The sequence below is a fragment of the Thermobia domestica genome, chromosome 14 (genome assembly GCF_964235325.1).
Source record: "Thermobia domestica chromosome 14, izTheDome1.hap1.1, whole genome shotgun sequence".
NCBI lineage: Eukaryota > Metazoa > Arthropoda > Insecta > Zygentoma > Lepismatidae > Thermobia > Thermobia domestica.
This window is the reverse complement of record NC_137467.1, coordinates 15,327,285-15,354,479: the sequence shown is the minus strand read 5'-3', so window position 1 is coordinate 15,354,479 and position 27,195 is coordinate 15,327,285. Positions and strand designations below refer to the sequence as shown.

At 40.0% G+C, this 27,195-nt stretch overlaps 1 protein-coding gene across 2 annotated transcripts in view; it reads right to left on the bottom strand.

Annotated features, from left to right (window-relative positions):
* Etf-QO (electron transfer flavoprotein-ubiquinone oxidoreductase) overlaps window positions 1-27,195 on the bottom strand; it is a 286,888-nt gene that overhangs the window by 243,030 nt on the left and 16,663 nt on the right. For both annotated transcript variants that reach the window (XM_081737734.1, XM_081737733.1), the window contains exons 5-6: window positions 21,607-21,803; window positions 1,957-2,169 (exon numbers count right to left, since the gene is read on the bottom strand). In XM_081737734.1, coding sequence (XP_081593860.1) covers window positions 1,957-2,169; window positions 21,607-21,803 — 410 coding nt within the window. The remainder of the gene's footprint in view (window positions 1-1,956; window positions 2,170-21,606; window positions 21,804-27,195) is intronic.

The following is a 27,195-nucleotide window of genomic DNA, read 5'->3' as shown; positions in this document are numbered from 1 at the left end:
TAGGATTTAGATTTCTGGGCTTTCGGTAGCTATGGCGTCATTTAGCCCGTCTCGTATGAGAGATGACGTTCCTCGGCGATCACACTATCCGGGAAAAGGGGAGGAAAGAAGTGGCCTGGGGCCTATATGTTAGGTACCACCCCGGCACTTGCCTGGTGTGAATACGGAAAACCCAGGAAAACCTCATTCAGGATGGCTGGCCTGAGAAAGCTTTTTACACTTTTTCGACCGAGTGTCCCCACCAGGAATAGAATCCGGTACCGCTCGCACCAAAGGCCAAAGCGTTAACGAACGACTACGCTACGCGGGGCCTCGGCCTGCGTTTCAGTTTGCACTCAAAGAGACTGTGCTTAAACACGGTTTGATATGCTTTTCAAAGTCCGTTGGGTATGTGCGGCAGTCGACGGCTGAATGCTCATTTCAACAACGGGAGCCCACAAAAATCTATATAGGATGAATCAGCGGATTTCACCTGTTCCATGTGCCACCTGCTCTGTGTACGTCATCATTGGCTAGGCGCCCTACTGAATAACAACGCGAGATATGTTGTAATCGTACAGGTATGTGATATCATGACGATAAAGGAGCTAATCAAAACGCTCATCTTGTAATAATTTGCATTGATTTTAGTCTTTTTGTCTAGTCCGCGTAGCGTAAGTTTCCTACTAATACAGTAACCACCAAACAACCATAAAGCAGCGTGGAAAACTTTCTGTACATTCCCGTACCCAGTCTAAACCTCTGAAATCACAGGGACAATCCAAGATGTCCCTCTTTTTATCACATTCCAACAGATACACCCATGCTTTGTCCAGAGTCACTACAAGTTCCCATATGTTTCCTGCGAGACGACAATCGTACATACTATACAGCTTTCGTCTGTTCATCTTCCTCTTCATATGTGACGAACGGATTATATGAATTTAAACTTTATGTTTTTTACCAAATATAGATCTTGCGCAATTATGCAATTTAGTCAAGGTAGAACGCTGCATTGCCTTTCGTATTGTCCTTTGAGACAGTGGATTCTCACGTCACACTAAGGAACGCTGGGACATCAATATTGAAACCGGAAGTAGTAATAAATGTTAACCACTTCCGGTTTTGTAAGAATGTTGTAGAATATACTCTTGAAAGGTTGAATCGACAGCAAAAAAAAAAAAAAAAAAAAAAAAAAAAAAAAAAAAAATATGCATCTCGATCTTTCTTGCCGTTTTTGCTCTGTAAAATTCAGTATCGAAACCGGAACTAGCAGTAAATGTCAACACTACTTCCAGTTTTGTAGTTGTTGTGGGCTGTGATGATATGCTCTCTTGAACCCTGTATCAATTGCAGAAAACCACTTGCACTTATCTATTACCACTTTTGTTCCATTGCGATAAGTGCTGAAATCAGAAATGAGTAATTTGAAGCACTTCCGATCTAAATAGAGTGTTAATGAAAAAGATAGAACCTACTGCTCCTATTATTGGGACAATGAATTGATTGCAAGAAAACAACACCTCGATACCTCTTACCATGTTTGTTTTCTCCAAATCAGTATTGAACCCAAAATACTAAATGTAAACCACTTCCGGTTTTGATAGTGTGTTGGGGAATAGTCCAGCTACGTTGCCTTGAGATGCTGAATTGTTTGAAAAAAAAACAAAGCGCTTCTCGCTACATCTTACCGTTTTCGTTCTATTGGCGATAAACGTTGAAACCGGAAATGAGTAATTTGAAGCATTTCCGGTTTGAATAGAGAGTTAACGGAGAAGATGGAACCTATTTTTGGGACGCTGAATCGATGGCAAAAATTCGCATCTCGATATCTCTTACAATTTTTGCTCTGATACTGTCGATGGACGGACGGTCAAAGACGTTCTATAAGATTTCCGACACTTATGTATACTATAGTTTGAAAGGCTAAAAATAAACAAATAAATAAAATGAAATAAAAAGAATCAAATATTATACCAAAGGCCATCCAACTGTGTGCTCCACGGTGCCAGGTTTATGTTTTGAGGGTTCTATTTCCCAGAGTTCTTTGAGACCAATTCCGTACGTCTGTGGCTCGCATTTCTCTCGTAGATTAAACTTCTGATACAACTGCTTGGCTAGGTGGCCGTGGCATCCTTCGGCGAATATCGTGCACTTCGCGTGCAACTCCATCCCTCGTTCGAAGTTATCCTGTAAAAACACGAAACTTATCAATGTTTCACACGAGAAAACAAAACACATTTCAAATTACCAAACCAAACATGTACACAAGTATAAAATTTTCTAATAAATTTCCCAAACATACAGGAAATACTAGATAGCGTCAAACACGTATTTATTTATTTATTTATTTAACAATCACCAGATACAGCCTCCGAGGCCATTTTACACTGGATATCCAACAACAACAATAACAATGGAAAGGATTTGGGAAGGTATCGACCAGGGCCTGTTTAGTAGGTACCATCCCGGCATTTGCCTGGTAGGACTGAGGGAAACCCTGGAAAACCTCAGTCAGGATGGTCGGCAGCGGGATTCGAACCCACGACCTCCCGAACCAACGCTCTACCACTTGAGCTACTTCGCTCGGTAAAGGCGTACCCAAACTATTAGTCTTTTTATAGAAACAGGAAGTTCGTGTATGCGTTACTTTTATGGAACAGGGTGACTATTAAAATTCCAAAATGAAATTTCGTGACCTTTTCTTTACCATACCACGAAATTTTATAACATTCTCACGAGCGAATTTGGGTGCGAATTAGGCCGGATTTTCATGCATATGATAGAAGCGTGCTTTGCTTGCGATTTGGTAGCGTCTAAAGCCGATCATAGACATTTTTGGTGGTGAATTTTAACGTTTTATAGAACAAAATCTTCCAGTCTGTACTCATATTGTAATGGTTAAAAAAAAAAAAATCGTAACCCAAAAGCTAAATTTCGTGACTTTTTCTTGACTTTCATGACATTTTCATGACTTTCGTGACCGATAGACACCCTGTGGAAGTGAAAAGCTCACGTCAATTTATATTGAAAGTGTTGGGAGTAGCATGGCTAGTTGTGCTTCGTATAGCTTAATAGCTAATGCGCATACCGTTTATGTGTTTGATTGTGGATTTGATTCCAGTGAGTACAGTACGCATAGTTTGGAGTGTTCAATCTCCAGTTTAATATAGTTATGCTTTTCGGTGTGAATGATGCAGGTTAATGCACGTTTTTTTGTTATAATGCAGGTTATGATTATCACTGTAATGTTAATAATTAGACTGCAAAACAAGAAGGTGACATGTGAGGAATGAGATACGTAGAAAATAACCTTTCTACTGTTAATATATATATATATATATATATATATATATATACAAAAAGAAAAATTGACTAGGATACAATATATTTCACTTGTACAAGTTTGCTTTTAATAGACTTAAATTTGATTAAACTACTCGTTCAGCAAAACAGTACGTTTATTGTAAAAATTATTAGCGTGTTAACAGTTTCGCCAACTATCTACTTGGCTTCATCAGACACTATGAATACACAGTGTCGTGTAATGTACCACGTGCTTGTGTTTCTAAACAAACGTGCTTCTGTTTGTAAACAACAATCACATGTATTTTAGAATGGAGTACTAAACCTCACGTTGGATTATTACAAGAAACAGACGACGGACCAGCACTATCACCGACAAAGGAGCAGCAGCGCCACCGCCACCGGGAGTGCCTTTCAACGGATAGTCACCAGTCTGCGATTAGTCTCCCCCTCTTCTAGCTTGCATGGAGCTATAGGAGAAACCCAACTTCAAAGTCTCTAGTTAGCTGCGGAATTCTAGGCTTGCTCGGAGCTCTGCCGGGATCCCAACCTGTTGCTTAGCCTGCTTCGGGACTCTGTGACTCTTAACCCCCTCACTACTTGCTTCGGAGCATTGGGGTTTCTTACACCACTCTACCTAGCTTGCCTGGAGCTCCGTAAAGATCCTGCATCAAGGCTCCAAGGTATTGGACTACATTTTTCTACCTCGCAATAGAGAAGATGTACTGTAGTATTTCTGTAAATATTGATGCAATATATTAAAGGATTTTATAATAAACCGGTATTGAGGGTCGATTCCGGACTCTTGATTTACCGGTACTCAAGCTGGCTCTACTTACCCTTCAAAGGGAAGAACTTTTACATTGTGGAGGCGCTTATGATTTGACAAGCTGTTGTAGAATAATCATACGCAACATGAATTGCATTCTATTATTCTCCCGTGTTTAATAAAACAAAATAACTTGAAATAAATCGTATGTGAATACTCACTGAAATTTTGGTTTACTATCTATACGTTATAAATTATTGATTTAAAGAAGGTTCCACCACAATTACGTTAACAATTATCAATATGAATAACTTATTAATAAGTTCAATGTTGTAATGTACCACGTGTTTGTGTTTATAAACGCCCAACATGTGATTACAAAACATTCTGTACGTGCTCCTATTTATAAACAACAACGACGTGCACTTTACGTTGGACTACTACGCCTTACGTTGAAATACTACATATTGCAGACGACATATCAGCGACACCTACAATCACAAAACGACAAGCGAGCAGCAGCGCCACCGCCTCATGGAGCGCCTATATACCGGAGATGATTCCATGGACAGTTATCAGTCTGCGATTGGTCATCCCTCCTTTAGCTTGCTTGGAGCTCTAGGAGATACCCAACCCAAATTCTCTAGTTTGCTTCCGAACTCTAGGCTTTTCCTTTCCTCCCGCAACAAGGGAGCAGCAGCGCCACCGCCTCATGGAGCGCCTATATACCGGAGATGATTCCATGGACAGTTATCAGTCTGCGATTGGTCATCCCTCCTTTAGCTTGCTTGGAGCTCTAGGAGATACCCAACCCAAATTCTCTAGTTTGCTTCCGAACTCTAGGCTTTTCCTTTCCTCCCGCAACAAGGGAGCAGCAGCGCCACCGCCTCATGGAGCGCCTATATACCGGAGATGATTCCATGGACAGTTATCAGTCTGCGATTGGTCATCCCTCCTTTAGCTTGCTTGGAGCTCTAGGAGATACCCAACCCAAATTCTCTAGTTTGCTTCCGAACTCTAGGCTTTTCCTTTCCTCCCGCAACAAGGGAGAAGCAGCGCCACCGCCTCATGGAGCGCCTATATACCGGAGATGATTCCATGGACAGTTATCAGTCTGCGATTGGTCATCCCTCCTTTAGCTTGCTTGGAGCTCTAGGAGATACCCAACCCAAATTCTCTAGTTTGCTTCCGAACTCTAGGCTTTTCCTTTCCTCCCGCAACAAGGGAGCAGCAGCGCCACCGCCTCATGGAGCGCCTATATACCGGAGATGATTCCATGGACAGTTATCAGTCTGCGATTGGTCACCCCTCCTTTAGCTTGTTTGGAGCTCTAGGAGATACCCAACCCAAATTCTCTAGTTTGCTTCCGAACTCTAGGCTTTTCCTTTCCTCCCGCAACAAGGGAGCAGCAGCGCCACCGCCTCATGGAGCGCCTATATACCGGAGATGATTCCATGGACAGTTATCAGTCTGCGATTGGTCATCCCTCCTTTAGCTTGCTTGGAGCTCTAGGAGATACCCAACCCAAATTCTCTAGTTTGCTTCCGAACTCTAGGCTTTTCCTTTCCTCCCGCAACAAGGGAGCAGCAGCGCCACCGCCTCATGGAGCGCCTATATACCGGAGATGATTCCATGGACAGTTATCAGTCTGCGATTGGTCATCCCTCCTTTAGCTTGCTTGGAGCTCTAGGAGATACCCAACAGAAATTCTCTAGTTTGCTTCCGAACTCTAGGCTTTTCCTTTCCTCCCGCAACAAGGGAGCAGCAGCGCCACCGCCTCATGGAGCGCCTATATACCGAAGATGATTCCATGGACAGTTATCAGTCTGCGATTGGTCATCCCTCCTTTAGCTTGCTTGGAGCTCTAGGAGATACCCAACCCAAATTCTCTAGTTTGCTTCCGAACTCTAGGCTTTTCCTTTCCTCCCGCAACAAGGGAGCAGCAGCGCCACCGCCTCATGGAGCGCCTATATACCGGAGATGATTCCATGGACAGTTATCAGTCTGCGATTGGTCATCCCTCCTTTAGCTTGCTTGGAGCTCTAGGAGATACCCAACCCAAATTCTCTAGTTTGCTTCCGAACTCTAGGCTTTTCCTTTCCTCCCGCAACAAGGGAGAAGCAGCGCCACCGCCTCTTGGAGCGCCTATATAACGGAGAGGATTCCATGGACAGTTATCAGTCTGCGATTGGTCACCCCTCCTTTAGCTTGCTTGGAGCTCTATTTGGTACCCAACCCAAATTCTCTAGTTTGCTTCCGAACTCTAGGCTTTTCCTTTCCTCCCGCAACAAGGGAGCAGCAGCGCCACCGCCTCATGGAGCGCCTATATACCGGAGATGATTCCATGGACAGTTATCAGTCTGCGATTGGTCATCCCTCCTTTAGCTTGCTTGGAGCTCTAGGAGATACCCAACCCAAATTCTCTAGTTTGCTTCCGAACTCTAGGCTTTTCCTTTCCTCCCGCAACAAGGGAGCAGCAGCGCCACCGCCTCTTGGAGCGCCTATATAACGGAGAGGACTCCATGGACAGTTATCAGTCTGCGATTGGTCACCCCTCCTTTAGCTTGCTTGGAGCTCTACGAGATACCCAACCCAAATTCTCTAGTTTGCTTCCGAACTCTAGGCTTTTCCTTTCCTCCCGCAACAAGGGAGCAGCAACGCCACCGCCTCTTGGAGCGCCTATATAACGGAGAAAATTCCATGGACAGTTATCAGTCTGCGATTGGTCACCCTTCCTTTAGCTTGCTCGGAGCTCTAGGTGATACCCAACCCAAATTCTCTAGTTTGCTTCCGAACTCTAGGCTTTTCCTTTCCTCCCGCAACAAGGGAGCAGCAGCGCCACCGCCTCTTGGAGCGCCTATATAACGGAGAGGATTCCATGGACAGTTATCAGTCTGCGATTGGTCACCCCTCCTTTAGCTTGCTTGGAGCTCTATTTGGTACCCAACCCAAATTCTCTAGTTTGCTTCCGAACTCTAGGCTTTTCCTTTCCTCCCGCAACAAGGGAGAAGCAGCGCCACCGCCTCTTGGAGCGCCTATATAACGGAGAGGACTCCATGGACAGTTATCAGTCTGCGATTGGTCACCCCTCCTTTAGCTTGCTTGGAGCTTTAGGAGATACCCAACCCAAATTCTCTAGTTTGCTTCCGAACTCTAGGCTTTTCCTTTCCTCCCGCAACAAGGGAGCAGCAGCGCCACCGCCTCTTGGAGCGCCTATATAACGGAGGGGATTCCATGGACAGTTATCAGTCTGCGATTGGTCACCCCTCCTTTAGCTTGCTTGGAGCTCTAGGAGATACCCAACCCAAATTCTCTAGTTTGCTTCCGAACTCTAGGCTTTTCCTTTCCTCCCGCAACAAGGGAGCAGCAGCGCCACCGCCTCTTGGAGCGCCTATATAACGGAGGGGATTCCATGGACAGTTATCAGTCTGCGATTGGTCACCCCTCCTTTAGCTTGCTTGGAGCTCTATTTGGTACCCAACCCAAATTCTCTAGTTTGCTTCCGAACTCTAGGCTTTTCCTTTCCTCCCGCAACAAGGGAGCAGCAGCGCCACCGCCTCTTGGAGCGCCTATATAACGGAGAGGATTCCATGGACAGTTATCAGTCTGCGATTGGTCACCCCTCCTTTAGCTTGCTTGGAGCTCTAGGAGATACCCAACCCAAATTCTCTAGTTTGCTTCCGAACTCTAGGCTTTTCCTTTCCTCCCGCAACAAGGGAGCAGCAGCGCCACCGCCTCTTGGAGCGCCTATATAACGGAGAGGATTCCATGGACAGTTATCAGTCTGCGATTGGTCACCCCTCCTTTAGCTTGCTTGGAGCTCTAGGAGATACCCAACCCAAATTCTCTTGTTTGCTTCCTAACTCTAGGCTTTTCCTTTCCTCCCGCAACAAGGGAGCAGCAGCGCCACCGCCTCTTGGAGCGCCTATATAACGGAGAGGATTCCATGGACAGTTATCAGTCTGCGATTGGTCACCCTTCCTTTAGCTTGCTCGGAGCTCTAGGTGATACCCAACCCCAACTGTCTAGTTTGCTTTCGAACTCTAGGCTTTTCCTTTCCTTCCGCTTAGCTTGCTGCGAAGATCTGTCGGGATTCCCAACCTCAGTCACTTAACTTGTTTCGGATTTATGTGAATTTCAAACCACCTCTATGCTTGCTTCGGAGCTTTGGGGATTCCTAATCCATTTCATCTAACTTGCTGCTGAGCTCTGTAGGGATCCTGCTCTAGGCTGCTCGGTCCTTGAGTCACCTTTCTCTATCTTGCATTAAAGAAATTACATGGTTTGTACTATTCTTGTAGAATACTGTTTATACTGGATTTTATAATAAAAGCGGTAGTGGGAAAAGATTCCGGACATATAATTTCAAACCACCTCTATACTTGCTTCGGAGCTTTGGGGATTCCTAATCCATTTAATCTAACTTGCTGCTGAGCTCTGTAGGGATCCTGCTCTAGGCTGCTCGGTCCTTGGGTCACCTTTCTCTATCTTGCATTAAAGAAATTACATGGTTTGTACTATTCTTGTAGAATAATGTTTATACTGGATTTTATAATAAAAGCGGTAGTGGGAAAAGATTCCGGATATATAATTTCAAACCACATCTATGCTTGCTTCGGAGCTTTGGGGATTCCTAATCCATTTAATCTAACTTGCTGCTGAGCTCTGTAGGGATCCTGCTCTAGGCTGCTCGGTCCTTGGGTCACCTTTCTCTATCTTGCATTAAAGAAATTACATGGTTGTACTATTCTTGTAGAATACTACTTATACTAGATTTCAAACCACCTCTATGCTTGCTTCGGAGCTTTGGGGATTCCTAATCCATTTCATCTAACTTGCTGCTGAGCTCTGTAGGAATCCTGCTCTAGGCTGCTCGGTCCTTGGGTCACCTTTCTCTATCTTGCATTAAAGAATATATAGATGTACTATTCTTGTAGAATACTATTTATACTAGATTTCAAACCACCTCTATGCTTGCTTCGGAGCTTTGGGGATTCCTAATTCATTTCATCTAACTTGCTGCTGAGCTCTGTAGGGATCCTGTTCTAGGCTGCTCGGTCCTTGGGTCACCTTTCTCTATCTTGCATTAAAGAAATTACATGGTTGTACTATTCTTATAGAATACTGTTTATACTGGATTTTATAATAAAAGCGGTAGTGGGAAAAGATTCCGGACATATAATTTCAAACCACCTCTATGCTTGCTTCGGAGCTTTGGGGATTCCTAATTCATTTCATCTAACTTGCTGCTGAGCTCTGTAGGGATCCTGCTCTAGGCTGCTCGGTCCTTGGGTCACCTTTCTCTATCTTGCATTAAAGAAATTACATGGTTGTACTATTCTTGTAGACTACTACTTATACTAGATTTCAAACCACCTCTATGCTTGCTTCGGAGCTTTGGGGATTCCTAATCCATTTCATCTAACTTGCTGCTGAGCTCTGTAGGGATCCTGTTCTAGGCTGCTCGGTCCTTGGGTCACCTTTCTCTATCTTGCATTAAAGAATTACATGGTTGTACTATTCTTGTAGAATACTACTTATACTAGATTTCAAACCACTTCTATGCTTGCTTCGGAGCTTTGGGGATTCCTAATCCATTTCATCTAACTTGCTGCTGAGCTCTGTAGGGATCCTGCTCTAGGCTGCTCGGTCCTTGGGTCACCTTTCTCTATCTTGCATTAAAGAAATTACATGGTTGTACTATTCTTGTAGACTACTACTTATACTAGATTTCAAACCACCTCTATGCTTGCTTCGGAGCTTTGGGGATTCCTAATCCATTTAATCTAACTTGCTGCTGAGCTCTGTAGGGATCCTGCTCTAGGCTGCTCGGTCCTTGGGTCACCTTTCTCTATCTTGCATTAAAGAAATTACATGGTTTGTACTATTCTTGTAGAATACTGTTTACACTAGATTTTATAATAAAAGCGGTAGTGGGAAAAGATTCCGGACATATAATTTCAAACCACCTCTATGCTTGCTTCGGAGCTTTGGGGATTCCTAATCCATTTAATCTAACTTGCTGCTGAGCTCTGTAGGGATCCTGCTCTAGGCTGCTCGGTCCTTGGGTCACCTTCCTCTATCTTGCATTAAAGAAATTACATGGTTTGTACTATTCTTGTAGAATACTGTTTATACTGGATTTTATAATAAAAGCGGTAGTGGGAAAAGATTCCGGACATATAATTTCAAACCACCTCTATGCTTGCTTCGGAGCTTTGGGGATTCCTAATCCATTTAATCTAACTTGCTGCTGAGCTCTGTAGGGATCCTGCTCTAGGCTGCTCGGTCCTTGGGTCACCTTTCTCTATCTTGCATTAAAGAAATTACATGGTTTGTACTATTCTTGTAGAATACTGTTTACACTAGATTTTATAATAAAAGCGGTAGTGGGAAAAGATTCCGGACATATAATTTCAAACCACCTCTATGCTTGCTTCGGAGCTTTGGGGATTCCTAATCCATTTAATCTAACTTGCTGCTGAGCTCTGTAGGGATCCTGCTCTAGGCTGCTCGGTCCTTGGATCACCTTCCTCTATCTTGCATTAAAGAAATTACATGGTTTGTACTATTCTTGTAGAATACTGTTTATACTGGATTTTATAATAAAAGCGGTAGTGGGAAAAGATTCCGGACATATAATTTCAAAAAACCTCTATGCTTGCTTCGGAGCTTTGGGGATTCCTAAACCATTTAATCTAACTTGCTGCTGAGCTCTGTAGGGATCCTGCTCTAGGCTGCTCGGTCCTTGGGTCACCTTTCTCTATCTTGCATTAAAGAAATTACATGGTTATACTATTCTTGTAGAATACTGTTTATACTGGATTTTATAATAAAAGCGGTAGTGGGAAAAGATTCCGGACATATAATTTCAAACCCTCTCTATGCTTGCTTCGGAGCTTTGAGGATTCCTAATTCATTTCATCTAACTTGCTGCTGAGCTCTGTAGGGATCCTGCTCTAGGCTGCTCGGTCCTTGGGTCACCTTTCTCTATCTTGCATTAAAGAAATTACATGGTTGTACTTTTCTTGTAGAATACTGTTTATACTAGATTTTATAATAAAAGCGGTAGTGGGAAAAGATTCCGGACATATAATTTCAAACCACCTCTATGCTTGCTTCGGAGCTTTGGGGATTCCTAATCCATTTAATCTAACTTGCTGCTGAGCTCTGTAGGGATCCTGCTCTAGGCTGCTCGGTCCTTGGGTCACCTTTCTCTATCTTGCATTAAAGAAATTACATGGTTGTACTATTCTTGTAGACTACTACTTATACTAGATTTCAAACCACCTCTATGCTTGCTTCGGAGCTTTGGGGATTCCTAATCCATTTCATCTAACTTACTGCTGAGCTCAGTAGGGATCCTGCTCTAGGCTGCTCGGTCCTTGAGTCACCTTTCTCTATCTTGCATTAAAGAAATTACATGGTTGTACTATTCTTATAGAATACTGTTTATACTGGATTTTATAATAAAAGCGGTAGTGGGAAAAGATTCCGGACATATAATTTCAAACCACCTCTATGCTTGCTTCGGAGCTTTGGGGATTCCTAATCCATTTAATCTAACTTGCTGCTGAGCTCTGTAGGGATCCTGCTCTAGGCTGCTCGGTCCTTGGGTCACCTTCCTCTATCTTGCATTAAAGAAATTACATGGTTTGTACTATTCTTGTAGAATACTGTTTATACTGGATTTTATAATAAAAGCGGTAGTGGGAAAAGATTCCGGACATATAATTTCAAACCACCTCTATGCTTGCTTCGGAGCTTTGGGGATTCCTAATCCATTTCATCTAACTTGCTGTTGAGCTCTGTAGGGATCCTGCTCTAGGCTGCTCGGTCCTTGGGTCACCTTCCTCTATCTTGCATTAAAGAAATTACATGGTTGTACTATTCTTGTAGAATACTGTTTATACTGGATTTTATAATAAAAGCGGTAGTGGGAAAAGATTCCGGACATATAATTTCAAACCCTCTCTATGCTTGCTTCGGAGCTTTGGGGATTCCTAATTCATTTCATCTAACTTGCTGCTGAGCTCTGTAGGGATCCTGCTCTAGGCTGCTCGGTCCTTGGGTCACCTTTCTCTATCTTGCATTAAAGAAATTACATGGTTGTACTATTCTTGTAGAATACTGTTTATACTAGATTTTATAATAAAAGCGGTAGTGGGAAAAGATTCCGGACATATAATTTCAAACCACCTCTATGCTTGCTTCGGAGCTTTGGGGATTCCTAATCCATTTAATCTAACTTGCTGCTGAGCCCTGTAGGGATCCTGCTCTAGGCTGCTCGGTCCTTGGGTCACCTTTCTCTATCTTGCATTAAAGAAATTACATGGTTGTACTATTCTTGTAGACTACTACTTATACTAGATTTCAAACCACCTCTATGCTTGCTTCGGAGCTTTGGGGATTCCTAATCCATTTCATCTAACTTACTGCTGAGCTCTGTAGGGATCCTGCTCTAGGCTGCTCGGTCCTTGAGTCACCTTTCTCTATCTTGCATTAAAGAAATTACATGGTTGTACTATTCTTATAGAATACTGTTTATACTGGATTTTATAATAAAAGCGGTAGTGGGAAAAGATTCCGGACATATAATTTCAAACCACCTCTATGCTTGCTTCGGAGCTTTGGGGATTCCTAATCCATTTAATCTAACTTGCTGCTGAGCTCTGTAGGGATCCTGCTCTAGGCTGCTCGGTCCTTGGGTCACCTTCCTCTATCTTGCATTAAAGAAATTACATGGTTTGTACTATTCTTGTAGAATACTGTTTATACTGGATTTTATAATAAAAGCGGTAGTGGGAAAAGATTCCGGACATATAATTTCAAACCACCTCTATGCTTGCTTCGGAGCTTTGGGGATTCCTAATCCATTTAATCTAACTTGCTGCTGAGCTCTGTAGGGATCCTGCTCTAGGCTGCTCGGTCCTTGGGTCACCTTTCTCTATCTTGCATTAAAGAAATTACATGGTTGTACTATTCTTGTAGAATACTACTTATACTAGATTTCAAACCACCTCTATGCTTGCTTCGGAGCTTTGGGGATTCCTAATCCATTTCATCTAACTTGCTGCTGAGCTCTGTAGGAATCCTGCTCTAGGCTGCTCGGTCCTTGGGTCACCTTTCTCTATCTTGCATTAAAGAATATATAGATGTACTATTCTTGTAGAATACTATTTATACTAGATTTCAAACCACCTCTATGCTTGCTTCGGAGCTTTGGGGATTCCTAATCCATTTAATCTAACTTGCTGCTGAGCTCTGTAGGGATCCTGCTCTAGGCTGCTCGGTCCTTGGGTCACCTTTCTCTATCTTGCATTAAAGAAATTACCTGGTTTGTACTATTCTTGTAGAATACTGTTTATACTAGATTTTATAATAAAAGCGGTAGTGGGAAAAGATTCCGGACATATAATTTCAAACCCTCTCTATGCTTGCTTCGGAGCTTTGGGGATTCCTAATCCATTTAATCTAACTTGCTGCTGAGCTCTGTAGGGATCCTGCTCCAGGCTGCTCGGTCCTTGAGTCACCTTTCTCTATCTTGCATTAAAGAAATTACATGGTTGTACTATTCTTGTAGAATACTGTTTATACTGGATTTTATAATAAAAGCGGTAGTGGGAAAAGATTCCGGACATATAATTTCAAACCACCTCTATGCTTGCTTCGGAGCTTTGGGGATTCCTAATTCATTTCATCTAACTTGCTGCTGAGCTCTGTAGGGATCCTGCTCTAGGCTGCTCGGTCCTTGGGTCACCTTTCTCTATCTTGCATTAAAGAAATTACATGGTTTGTACTATTCTTGTAGAATACTGTTTATACTAGATTTTATAATAAAAGCGGTAGTGGGTGATGATGTATGAAGGGGTGATATGTTTATGTATTTTATTTACAAATCACACATATCACATCCAAAGCTAATGAACTGTATGATTAAACCCATATTACTGATTCACCCAGATATCATGAAGGAACGAGAAATAAGACTTGACGAATATTTGAGATGTTACTTGCTTCAATTCTTATTTAAAGGTACATGTGTTAATACAATAAATATAACATGCTTTGTTCATATGTTAATATACTGATATAATACTTAAATATTAGTACAATGAATTACTTATCTTAACATCTTTCTGCAGTAATCGTTGCTTGCTGCTAGCTAAACCACATGTTGCTTGCTAACCATCATACTTTGTCTTCGATCACACATAAACTGAGTAACATTCTAAAACACTGTTAAGAACATGTAAATCTTGTATATTAATGAACATGAGTTTCTCTAAAGCCTATGAATAAATATGCCTTTCTGAAACTATGAATGAATATGTTTGCCTAGTTGCACTTCACAATACGTTGTCGAATGCACAGACACACCTTGAATAGCACACTGAAGGCACTGTTGCCAGCCAATGCAAACACAACTCACTAAAACTCACCAGAAAAATCACTAAAAGAATCACAAGGAATTCACTAAAACCATTAAACTATATACAAAAAATGAAACTAATATGAATAAAAATAATGCACATATGCAAGCTTATCCATCCTCCCCCTCCTTGATTGAACACAATCAATTAACGCTCTAGGGGCAAAGGAATTAATTTAGCAACACTGCGCCGAAAAATGCCACTTTTACACTTCACAGTTGCCACTCGCACTAAATTATCACTGCCCGGATGAACTTCTTCAATCACACCTAACTTCCACACTTGAGGAGGAACATTGTCTTCTTTTAACAATACGACCATGCCCGGTTGTAAATTAGGTTGAGCTGACTTCCATTTTCTTCTTTGTTGTAACTGGTTGAGGTAATCTCTGGACCAACGTTTCCAAATATGCTGCTTCATTTGTTGAATCCGTTGCCATCTTCCTAGTCTGTTGATAGGCACGTCTAGTAGATCTGGTTCCGGAAGGCTGAGAAGTGTAGCTCCCATTAAAAAATGTCCTGGACTGAGATACATTGGATCTGTAGGATCGTTGGAAATGGCTGTCAATGGTCTTGAATTTAGAATGGCTTCAATTTGAATAAGTAACGTGTTCAACTCTTCGTATGTCAGACTTGCTGTTCCTGCTACACGCCGTAGGTGGTACTTCATGGATTTTATTGAACTTTCCCATGACCCCATGTGAGGAGATCTGGCAGGAATGAATTTCCATTCTAAACCTTCTTGAGCTGAGTATTCCAGGATGTCCTTTCTGTTAGTCTTGGATTCAAAAAATTGTTGCAATTCTCGATTGGCGCCAACAAAGTTTGAACCATTGTCGCTACAGATAGATAAGCATTTTCCTCGCCTAGCAATAAATCTCTTCAATGCTGCGATGAAGGCTTGAGAACTTAAGTCTGAAACTATTTCTATGTGAACTGCTCTAGTGGCTAAACAGATGAACAACGCTGCATAGACTTTCATTTGAATTTTGCTGCGAATCGTGGGCTTGACATTAAAGAATCCTGCGTAGTCCACTCCCACGTGTACAAATGGTCTTGCTTCATTTACTCTCTCCTTGGGTAAGTGTCCCATTAACTGTGATGAACTTGTTGATCTCCACTTGAAACAAACCAAACAATTGTGTACTATTGCCTTGACCATCTTCTTAGCTCTTGGAATCCAATATCTGGTACGCAAAGATGCAATAAGAAGCTGTGGTCCTGCATGAAGCAACCTTTTACGTTCTTCTTTGACTATCAGGTGGGTGAAATGATGACCTGCAGGTAGGATGAATTGGTGCTTGTTGTCGTACTCCAAGTTTGAATGTTCCAATCTTCCTCCTACTCTTAGCATTCCTTCCGTGTCCAGAAATGGAAAAAGATCCTTGATTGGGCTCTTTGTTGAAACTTCCATTTGTTGCTGCAAGTTCAATATTTCTTGATGATAGGTAGTATGTTGTACTATCTTGATACATCTGTGTAACGCTAAACGAAGTTCCGAAGCGTCAAGACTATCGGTTTTTCTTTCTAATTTCTTGGAAAGACAATTATGTTTGAATCGCAAACAATATGCTACTACTCTCAACATTTTGTTTAACGATGAATACCTTTTCATAAAGCTTGTTTCATAAACTGCCACCAAACTTATCATGACTTTCTTCTCTTCTGGAATATTAGCCGGCTCATTTTGTTCTTGACATGGCCATTCTGCTGTGTGAAGAAACTCTGGACCATGCCACCATTCTCGAGACTGAATAAGAGTATTGGGATCCGCTCCTCGACTAACTATGTCTGCCGCATTTTCTTTACTAGGCACGTGGTGCCATTGATTGATTGATGTGATTCTCTGAATTTGAGCCACCCTGTTGGATACAAATGTCTTCCAACGATTGGGAGGTGATTTGATCCATGACAAAACTATCGTCGAGTCTGTCCACAGGTGTATACCACTGACCTCTATATTCAATATGGATAGTGTTTTGTCTATTAGCTTCGAAAGTAACAGTGCTCCACATAATTCCAATCTAGGCAAGGTTTGCTTCTTCAATGGTGCAACCTTCGACTTTGAACAAAGTAAATTGACTTCAATGTTTCCTTGTTCGTCTGTAGCCCTGATGTACACTACTGCTCCAAAATTTTCTTCACTTGCATCGCAAAAACCATGTAATTGAATTTCCTTAACGTTCTCCGAAGACATTACGTTTCTTGTAATTTGTATCTTCGCCATCGCAGGTAACCAAGACATTAATTGATTCCACTCAACTTGTAGGACTGTGTCTAATGGGTCATTCCAATCCATCCCTGTCTTCCACAACTTCTGTAAGAAATTCTTGTATTTGATGACAATTGGAGCGATTAGACCTAATGGATCGAAGATAGATGACAGTATACTGACGACTTGTCTTTTTGTCATTGCAACATTACTTTCTACTGCAGTTCCGTGTTTACAAATTTTGTTCGAAATTATAAGTTTGTCTGTTAATGGAATCCATGCTATTCCTAAAGTCTTAACACCGTCTTGCTGACCAAGTATGATTGGCTGTTGTTTTTCCCTGAAGTCTTCAGGAACTCCTTGAAGTACTTCTTCTTTGTTAGAACTCCATTTACAAAGCTTGAAACCTGCTCTGCTTAAAATATTAATAAGATCCTTCTGTAGTTCTAAGGCCTTTGACACGTTTGGTACTGATTTTAACACATCATCAATGTAGAAATTGTGTTTTATTACTTCTGCTGCTTCTGGAAATTCCTTGGAATTTTCCTCCGCTATTTGCTTCAGACATCTTGTTGCCAAGAAGGATGCTGACGAAGTCCCGTACGTCACTGTTTGTAACTCATACGACTGGGTCGGTTCTTCTACTGAATTTCTCCAAAGGATGCGTTGTAAACACTTGTCCTCATCATGAATTAATATTTGGCGGTACATTTTCTCTAAGTCTGCTGTAAATGCAACTGGATACAACCGAAACCTTAAAATAATGGAGTACAAGTCATCTTGAACAATTGGCCCAACTTGAAGAATGTCATTCAATGATTTGCCATTAGACGTTTTTGCACTTGCATCAAAAACCACTCTTAATTTAGTTGTTGTACTGTCCATCTTGAATACAGGATGATGTGGAAGATAACAACTGCTGCTGCTGTTCACGTCTTCTTCTGTAACCTTTCGCATGTGACCCAAACTTAAATACTCATCCATGAAGGCGGCATATTGTTCATGAAACTCAGGATTTTGTAGCAATCTTCTTTCAAGCTGCTTAAATCTTTGTAGTGCCATGTTGTAAGACTCTCCTAAAGCTGCATTCTCTTCCTTCTTTGGTAATTTGACAATAAATCTTCCATCTCCATTTCTGGTTGTATTCTTTAAAAAATGCTTCTCACAATTTTCTTCTTCCGGCGTGTAAATCTTAGTCTGAAGATCTTCGAGTTCCCAGAATTTTCTCAATTGTGTATTCAAGTCTGTCTCCATCTGAGCAAAACATGAAATTACCGACTGGTTGGCTTCTTCGGGTATTGAAGGCATATTTCCGACGACAACGTATCCTAGCTTCGTTTCCTGCAAAACTGGATAATTTCCTTTTCTAGTCTTCTGGCCTGGCTCGAGGAGACTGTAGAATAACCCCGCACCTATAAGCATGTCCACTGACGACGAGCGATTAAAATTTGGATCGGCTAAACAGATATCTTTTGGCAAGTTCCAATTACTGTAATCAATATCCTTAGAAGGTATGCAACCTGTAATGTTTGGCAATACTAAACAATCGACCACTGCATTAAAATCACATGTTCTTGAATAAATATGAACTTTAACACTGTACTGAGCTTCGGAGGTTACAGAATTGATACCTCTAATGGGAACACGATTTTTCGTTTTCTTGAGACCTAATCTATGAACTAAAGCTTCGCTTACAAAATTCGATTGAGACGCTGCATCTAATAACACTCTGCATTGTTGAAAACGACCTTTAGTGTCTGTTACGTTAACTAACGCTGTTGCTAATAAGACTTGCTGACCATAATTAATCTTAAATGAGCAATAAGAGTCCTGTGGTTGAACTTGAACCTGATTCTGTTCCTTAACTTTAGGTACGTTAGTAGTATTGTTATTTGTTTTGCTTGAACTGTCTTTGTTAGTAGCCTCCTGAGTAGTATCTTCATGCAACAGTGTATTATGCTTAAAATTACATTTCTTACATGTACTTGATTTGCATGCCTTTACTTGATGTTTATTACCTAAGCAATTAAAACATAGTTTATTTTGCTTCACGAGCTCCTTTCTTTGATTAATGTTGGCACTCAGAAATTCTGGGCAACGAAAAACAGCATGCGTTTCTTTACTACGGCAAATATTACATGCATTTGGAAGCACAGTAACAAACGCATTCACTTGACTGTTATTCTTTCTTTTTGCTTTGGAATCTACACTTTTGTTGTCATAAGTACTTTCAGATTGAGTAGGACGAATGTTTTCTAACATTTGACAACGACCTTCTAAAAATGAAAATAATTCCGATAACGATGGAAAGGAGTCACTACTTTGCTCAGTTTCCCATTCCCTTTTGCTTGCCGAATCAAGTTTTTCTACTAAATGCTGTGTTAGTAGTACGTCATGCAAAGGTTTGTCCAAATTCAATGCTTCAAGGGCTTGAAAATTACTGCGAGCAGTATTTACAAATTGTCTAATGTCTTTAGCGTTTTCTTTCGTTACTGGCTTGATATTGAGCAACCCTCGTACATATGTCGAAGCTATCAACCGTTTGTTTTCGTAGCGTTCAACAAGAAGCTTCCATGCGATTTCGTAATTTACTTCTATCGTTGGCAGATTTGCTATTAATGTAAACGCTTCTCCCTTGAGTGATGTGCGCAAATATTGAAATTTGCAAATTGTACTTAATGATTCATTATTGTGAATAAGGGAAATGAAAATGTCCTTAAAGGGCGACCACTCCTCGTATTTCCCGGAAAATATGGGCAAAGAAATTTTAGGCAACTGTACTGAATTGCTAGAATTTGTAGCTTTGTTATTTGCTGTCCCTGAATCCGTTTTTTGTTCAAAACTATCAATAAATTCTTGTAACTTAACCTTTGAATCATAATACAGTTCCTCGAATGTAATTCTGTGCGTTTCTTGTTCACCCGTCTCATCCAAGAGCTCTATTTCTGACTGTATCTCATCAAACTTAATAAAAACCCCTTCAAGTGCAACTAGCCTTGTTCTTGCTTCTTGTATGCTAGGTTTATTTTCATTCTGTAGTTTTTGAAGAAATGTCTGTATTCTTGTTGCCTGACCTTTGACCGAAGCACGTTTCTTAATTAATTGACCCAACTGCACTTCTGCCATTGTTTCAGTCTTTTTTTTTTAACTACTCAAACCGCTGACAATATATTTTTCTTTTTTTTACTTCTGAGTGACCTACAAACGTGTAACCTTGAATTCAGCTGGGTTGAATGCACACACACCACTGTACTGATATGAACAGTTCTGTCCTGCTTATGACAGCAGCACGCACACAAACACACACGAGAACGAAGAATGCAGTCACGTTTCTCGTTCTGACATCCGGTGGACGGAGGACCAAAAAAATGATGATGTGTGAAGGGGTGATATGTTTATGTATTTTATTTACAAATCACACATATCACATCCAAAGCTAATGAACTGTATGATTAAACCCATATTACTGATTCACCCAGATATCATGAAGGAACGAGAAATAAGACTTGACGAATATTTGAGATGTTACTTGCTTCAATTCTTATTTAAAGGTACATGTGTTAATACAATAAATATAACATGCTTTGTTCATATGTTAATATACTGATATAATACTTAAATATTAGTACAATGAATTACTTATCTTAACATCTTTCTGCAGTAATCGTTGCTTGCTGCTAGCTAAACCACATGTTGCTTGCTAACCATCATACTTTGTCTTCGATCACACATAAACTGAGTAACATTCTAAAACACTGTTAAGAACATGTAAATCTTGTATATTAATGAACATGAGTTTCTCTAAAGCCTATGAATAAATATGCCTTTCTGAAACTATGAATGAATATGTTTGCCTAGTTGCACTTCACAATACGTTGTCGAATGCACAGACACACCTTGAATAGCACACTGAAGGCACTGTTGCCAGCCAATGCAAACACAACTCACTAAAACTCACCAGAAAAATCACTAAAAGAATCACAAGGAATTCACTAAAACCATTAAACTATATACAAAAAATGAAACTAATATGAATAAAAATAATGCACATATGCAAGCTTATCCAGTGGGAAAAGATTCCGGACATATAATTTCAAACCACCTCTATGCTTGCTTTGGAGCTTTGGGGATTCCTAATCCATTTAATCTAACTTGCTGCTGAGCTCTGTAGGGATCCTGCTCTAGGCTGCTCGGTCCTTGGGTCACCTTTCTCTATCTTGCATTAAAGAAATTACATGGTTGTACTATTCTTATAGAATACTGTTTATACTGGATTTTATAATAAAAGCGGTAGTGGGAAAAGATTCCGGACATATAATTTCAAACCACCTCTATGCTTGCTTCGGAGCTTTGGGGATTCCTAATCCATTTAATCTAACTTTGCTGCTGAGCTCTGTAGGGATCCTGCTCTAGGCTGCTCGGTCCTTGGGTCACCTTCCTCTATCTTGCATTAAAGAAATTACATGGTTGTACTATTCTTGTAGAATACTATTTATACTAGATTTTATAATAAAATCGGTAGTAGGAAAAGATTCCGGACATATAATTTTACTCTATTAAGCTCTACCTACCCGTTTACAGGGAGAATTTTACAAGATCAAAATGTATATTTTAAACTGTTACCATTATGGACAATATTTAAACGATCTTATATTTTTTTCACGCATTAAACTTGAAGCAGATCGATATTTACTCCCGTCAGACATTAAACTAAAGATTTCGTATCACTTTCCAGGTTGTCATACAGATATTCAACAATAATATCACACCTAAAATATACAAAGAATAAGAGAATGTTTCACTCTTTACATTAGCACTGAATTCACAGCTGTTAAAAAATTGATGCAATACCAAAAAAAAAAAAAAAAAAATGGTTATTTATCGTATATAAGTTACAAGACAACTTACTTTTGGTGAGCCATCTTTTGCAATCCCTACATCATTTGTGGCCACACCTTTAACACTGCCATCTGGGTGATATAAAATTTCAGCACCACTATAGCCGGGATAAATTTCTACACCTAGCTCCTCAGCTTGTAAACCTAGCCACTTTACAAGATGTCCTAGTCGTACTATGTAATTCCCGTGATTATACATTGGCATTCCTGTTAACAGAAAGAAAATTACTAAATTAAAATTCATTCATAAGGATAAATATTAGAAGTCACAGATTGGATTTTATACAGCCTAACAACGTGACCTTACATTAATATTTAGTCAGTGGCGTAGCACACTTTTGCGGGCCCCCCCGCAAAGTATAGGCAAAGTATAGAGAAGGGGCCCCACTTGTAAAGCCGACACAAGTAAGGTGGAAGTTCTACTTCTTTAAAACTTTATTCATCGCAAGACTTCGGGGCCCCTATACATCGGGGGCCCCCCCGCACTGCGGGAGTTGCGGGGGCAGCTGCTACGCCATTTAGTTCATCTTTACTTCATGGTATTTTGAACGTGGTTTTGTCTCTTTTGGAGTTAAACAAGATTATCACATTTCAAAACCCAAAGGAGAAAACGCAAGTTTATTGAGTGGCTATTTCAAATCTTTAAACGTTAATCGAAAGGAACAAATAGTTAAAACAATGGAAATAACACTATGAATAATGATATACGAGGTGCAGTCAAAAACTTCCCGGAATGTTGCTGTAGTTCTGGTATTTGAGATACAATCACAATGAATCTTGAGCAATACAGTCCCTAGGTTGCCTAATTCTGAATTTAACAAGTTTGAACATGTCTTAATAGACAGTGTACGAGTAGTGTTGCTAAACAGAAAAGTGTGTGGTAATCAGTCGGCGCAATTTCACAGATCGAGCAACGCGTAAACATCAAGTTGATGTGCAAATTAGGGAAAAATCTGACTGAGAGAGTTTGATGGGCTTGAAAACAGTTTAGCACCATCGGATGTTTGGCCTTTTCCATTACGCCAATGTAGAAGAAATCAAAAGAACGCGACGCCAACGTAGAAGAAATCAAAAGAACGCAACGCCAACGTAGAAGAAATCAAAAGAACGCGACGCCAACGTAGAAGAAATCAAAAGAACGCGACGCCAACGTAGAAGAAATCAAAAGAACGCGACGTTAACATAGAAGAAATCAAAAGAACGCGATGCCAACGTAGAAGAAATCAAAAGAACGCGATGCCAACGTAGAAGAAATCAAAAGAACGCGACGCCAACGTAGAAGAAATTAAAAGAACGCGACGCCAACATAGAAGAAATTAAAAGAACGCGATGCCAACGTAGAAGAAATCAAATGAACGTGACGCCAACGTAGAAGAAATCAAATGAACGCGACGCCAACGTAGAAGAAACGCGACGGCTGAACTTCGGAAGATACCAAAAGAGGCCTTTCGCCGGTGTTTACACCAATTGCAAGATCGCTGAAACAAGTGTGTGTGTGTGTGTGTGTGTGTGTGTATTCTCAAGGAGCCAACTTTAAAGGCGATTAAGTAAATGTGTATTTATATTGTGGTAATAAAGAGCTACAACAGAATTCCGGGAATTTTTCGACTGTCCCTCGTATATGAACAAAGTACATGAAACACATTATGTCAACATTGCGCTGAGGCTTTTCTATATAAGTATAAAAAATTGGTCCATTCATTACATTGAAATCAAATTAGGTCGAATCGTGACTTTCCATCAAAGATTCAAACGTGATGTAAAATAAATTATAGACACAACAAAGGTACTTTTTTCTATTAAGCATCCTTTAACGATTCTGGAAATATCAGAATCAATTTAATTTGAATGTATAGAGTAAGGAGTATGTTTAGTTCTTATATACGTGAGGCTTAAGTGCTTGATCTTAACTTATTTTTCAATGGAGCAAATGAAACAGCAAATAAAACTAAACTAACTAATTCTATGGCTTATGGAACCGGAGGTTTAATGCCGCGTTCAGAAGAACTCTTCACTAACTTCTATCCATAGCCAACTGGACCCAGTTTCTGGTTTGTATTCCTATTTCTGTGAGATCCATCTTAATATTGTCCTCCCATCTGTGCCTAGGTCTTCTTAATGGACATTTTCCGATTGGATTTCCAGTTAAAACTATGAAAGCGTTCCTGCTTTCTTCCATTCTGAACAATTGACCTGTCCACCTGATCCTCCTAGACTTGATAACCCTAATAATATTTCGTAAACGGTATAAATTATGTAGTTCCTCGTTATGAAGTTTCCGCCATTTCCCATTCCGGTTCCTGCTGGTTATGTTAACACTATTATGTTATTATTAATAATTCCCAAGTACAATATGTTGCCAGTCTATCGACGCCTGGCCGGTTACTACTAACGATATCACTTATTTGTCAGTTATGTTTTGACAATACTGTGATAAAAACTGAGAAAAGAAAGCGATCATACAACTTCTTTTATAATAATAATTTATAAGCACAAATTGTACAGAACAGTAAGGCCATAACGTAGGAATAACTTTCATTTCTTATTATTTTACCTTCTGTATCGCCTAAAATTTCCTACATCATTTATCTAAATACTCTGACCAATGTATCAGGTAAAAGTCATTGAAACTGTGAGCAACGCAATGTTGACATAGAGACAAAAGTAGTGTCTCTACACTTTTACAACATTCCTAAATTCTTCTATAGTGGTCAAAAGCTTTAGTTATTAACGCAACGAAAGCAGATGGAAGTGCTCGGAGCTTCAATTGTCCAGAAGCAGGGCTGGATTAATAAGACCCTCGGAAGCCCTGGACATTTGAAGGATTTTGGTGTTACCATAGGTACAGGGTGTTTCAAAACAACGCCGACAACGTTTGGAAAATGAATCCTGACACTAAGATAAGACAAAAATTATAGACCAATCTGGGTGCACAAATATTTCCTTTCGGAGTTATAGGCTGCCGAAAACATGGAAAAGGAAAGAACTTTAAAAACTCCATAGCTCCAATCTATGAGACCTACCGTACCCGGCTCAAGACTTCACTTAAGAATTAATATTTGAGCTATTCAAAAATACATGTTTCAGAATCCTAAGGTACTCACGCAACAATTTTTATAGAGGCTGTTTGACTACAGACATATAATTTGAAGTACTCACCAACCACTCTATAAAAATTGTTGCGGAAGTACCGCAGGATTCTGAAACATGGATATTTGGATAGAGCACACATACTAGTTCCTAAATAAAGTTTTGACCCGACTATGGTAGGTCTCATAGTATTGAAGCTATGGACCTTTAAAGTTCATTTTTTCACATTTTCGGCAGCCTATAACTCCGAAAGGAAGCGTTTCTGCACCCAGGTTGATCTATACTTTTTGTCTTATATTGGCGTCAGGAATCACCTCCCAAACGTTGTCAGTGTTGTTTTGAAGCACCCTGTATATAAAACTCAAAATATAAACAATAATAAACCTTAGAATTTTAATTATAGAAATTAAACCAAACTCACAGCAAAAGGGAAAATAATGTTTTTATTCTTTTAATTTTGCTATACTTACAATTTATTTATATCTAAAAAGTTTTATCTTATGTTTCTTTTTTTTTAATTGAAAAGTCTACGATCAAACCTTCATTCATTGCTTATAACGAAATATTGGATAGGTTAATAATTACCTGTACCTTGGGTAGAAAGTGCTCATACATAAGCACTATACCTTATAGAATGTCAATTTAATAATAACAAAAGAAGAAGGTTTTTAATATCGGTAAGATATAGAGATTATTATATAGTTCGTTGCTAGGTAATTGTTTATGGATACCTAATCGTATGTATGTGTGTACGACAGTGTAAAGAAAAAGTACATTAAAAGTGTATCAACGAATAAACCATTTAAAACCGTTCATCAACTTTATAATTCTGATATAGAAGGTGAGAATAATATGATATATAATTACTAGAGATATTTTTTTACATGAAAACAGTTACTACCACTCAAGTTCTTGATATCATCAATCGAACCAGGTTGACGACTACCTTTTGGTAAGTTCGTTATAAAAATTTTGGTTTGCCGGAACCCGGGACCATCTTGTAAATTCACTACCCGAAGCAAAGTAAGGGTGAATTTACTTTTGTGATAAAGTTAATGAATATAAATTTCACAAGACTGAGAAGTGGTAGAATAATAATAAGAAAAATGAACGGTAACGCTATGGAGAATGAACCCAATGATAGTGACAACGGTGAACATAGTGTAGCAACAGGAATGACACTGGAAGACCGAATCTTGTTAGCCTTACAGCGGCAAGAACAATGTCGTAAAGACGATTCTGAAGCCATGAAGCGATTGGAACAAAATTTGATTCATATGTCCAACGAATTGAAGCAGACGTTAGAACAGAAGTCTGAAGAATCCAACAAGCGATATGAAGAATTAAGTAAACGAATGGAACAGAAGTCAGATGAAACGAAACAATCAATTATCCAGGCGATGGACGACATCACCTCGCAGTTCGAGGGAAAGTTAAAAAGAATATCTGAGGATTGTCAGGATAATCACGACCACATTATACAAGAAATCAGTGGTGTAAAGAAGGATTTAGAAGTAAGGGAATCTTCTGTTCGTCAGCAGAAGGTTCAGGTCACCAATAATTCAAACAACATACGCGCAAATACGCAACTGATAGCTACTCTACAGGAGGAAATGAGGAAGCTACAGGTCAACGACAACGCACACCACAATAATACGGTTAGTGATCGTTTAGAGTTTTCCCATTCACAAGAGATGACCTCGCCTCCACCCACTTCTGATGAAGACATTATTTTGGAAGAAATACATCCGAAAAGTACAGATGGGCGGATAAGAGACGGTGCAACAACACATCATGTTATGGATAGGAATTGTCACCCAAGAAGTACACGGAATGATAAAAGGAAGGTAAAGTTAAGCGTTAAGATGAGTGAAATACGGGCCATGAGTAAATTCAGTGGTAAATGTAATGAGAATGCTACTTCTTTCCTGGAAAAGTTTCAAGACGAATGCAATATAATGTGTATAGATAGATCACAATATATGAAGCTAATCCCTCATTTATTACTCCCACCATGTTCCTTATGGTTTAAGGCAATACGTGATCACATCAATACATATGAGGAATTCAAGGCAGCATTGATCGCGAATTATGAAAATGATTTTTTGCTTGCAAATAGAGATGCCACGATTAGAAATCAACATTTCAATCCCCGTTTACACAAATCTGTTGTCGAGTTTGTTGTAAATACCTACAACGAATTAAAAGTTGTTAATCCATTGCAGTCAGAATCTAGAATAATAGCATCCATTCGAAATTTGCTCCCATTTAAGTTACAACAGATCTTATTTTCTACACAATGTATGAGTTTCAATCATTTGTTAATGCTCGTTCAATGTTATGAAACTCAATACTATGCTTTGAATCCACAAGCAGGTGTGAGTAAAAATAAGAATAATTCAGATCATTTTGTACCTGTTAGGAATCTAGATATCCGTAGTATGAACGATATGGAATACAACCGAAGCCGAGTAAATTCTAGCAATCCAAACGAGCAAAATAGACAAAG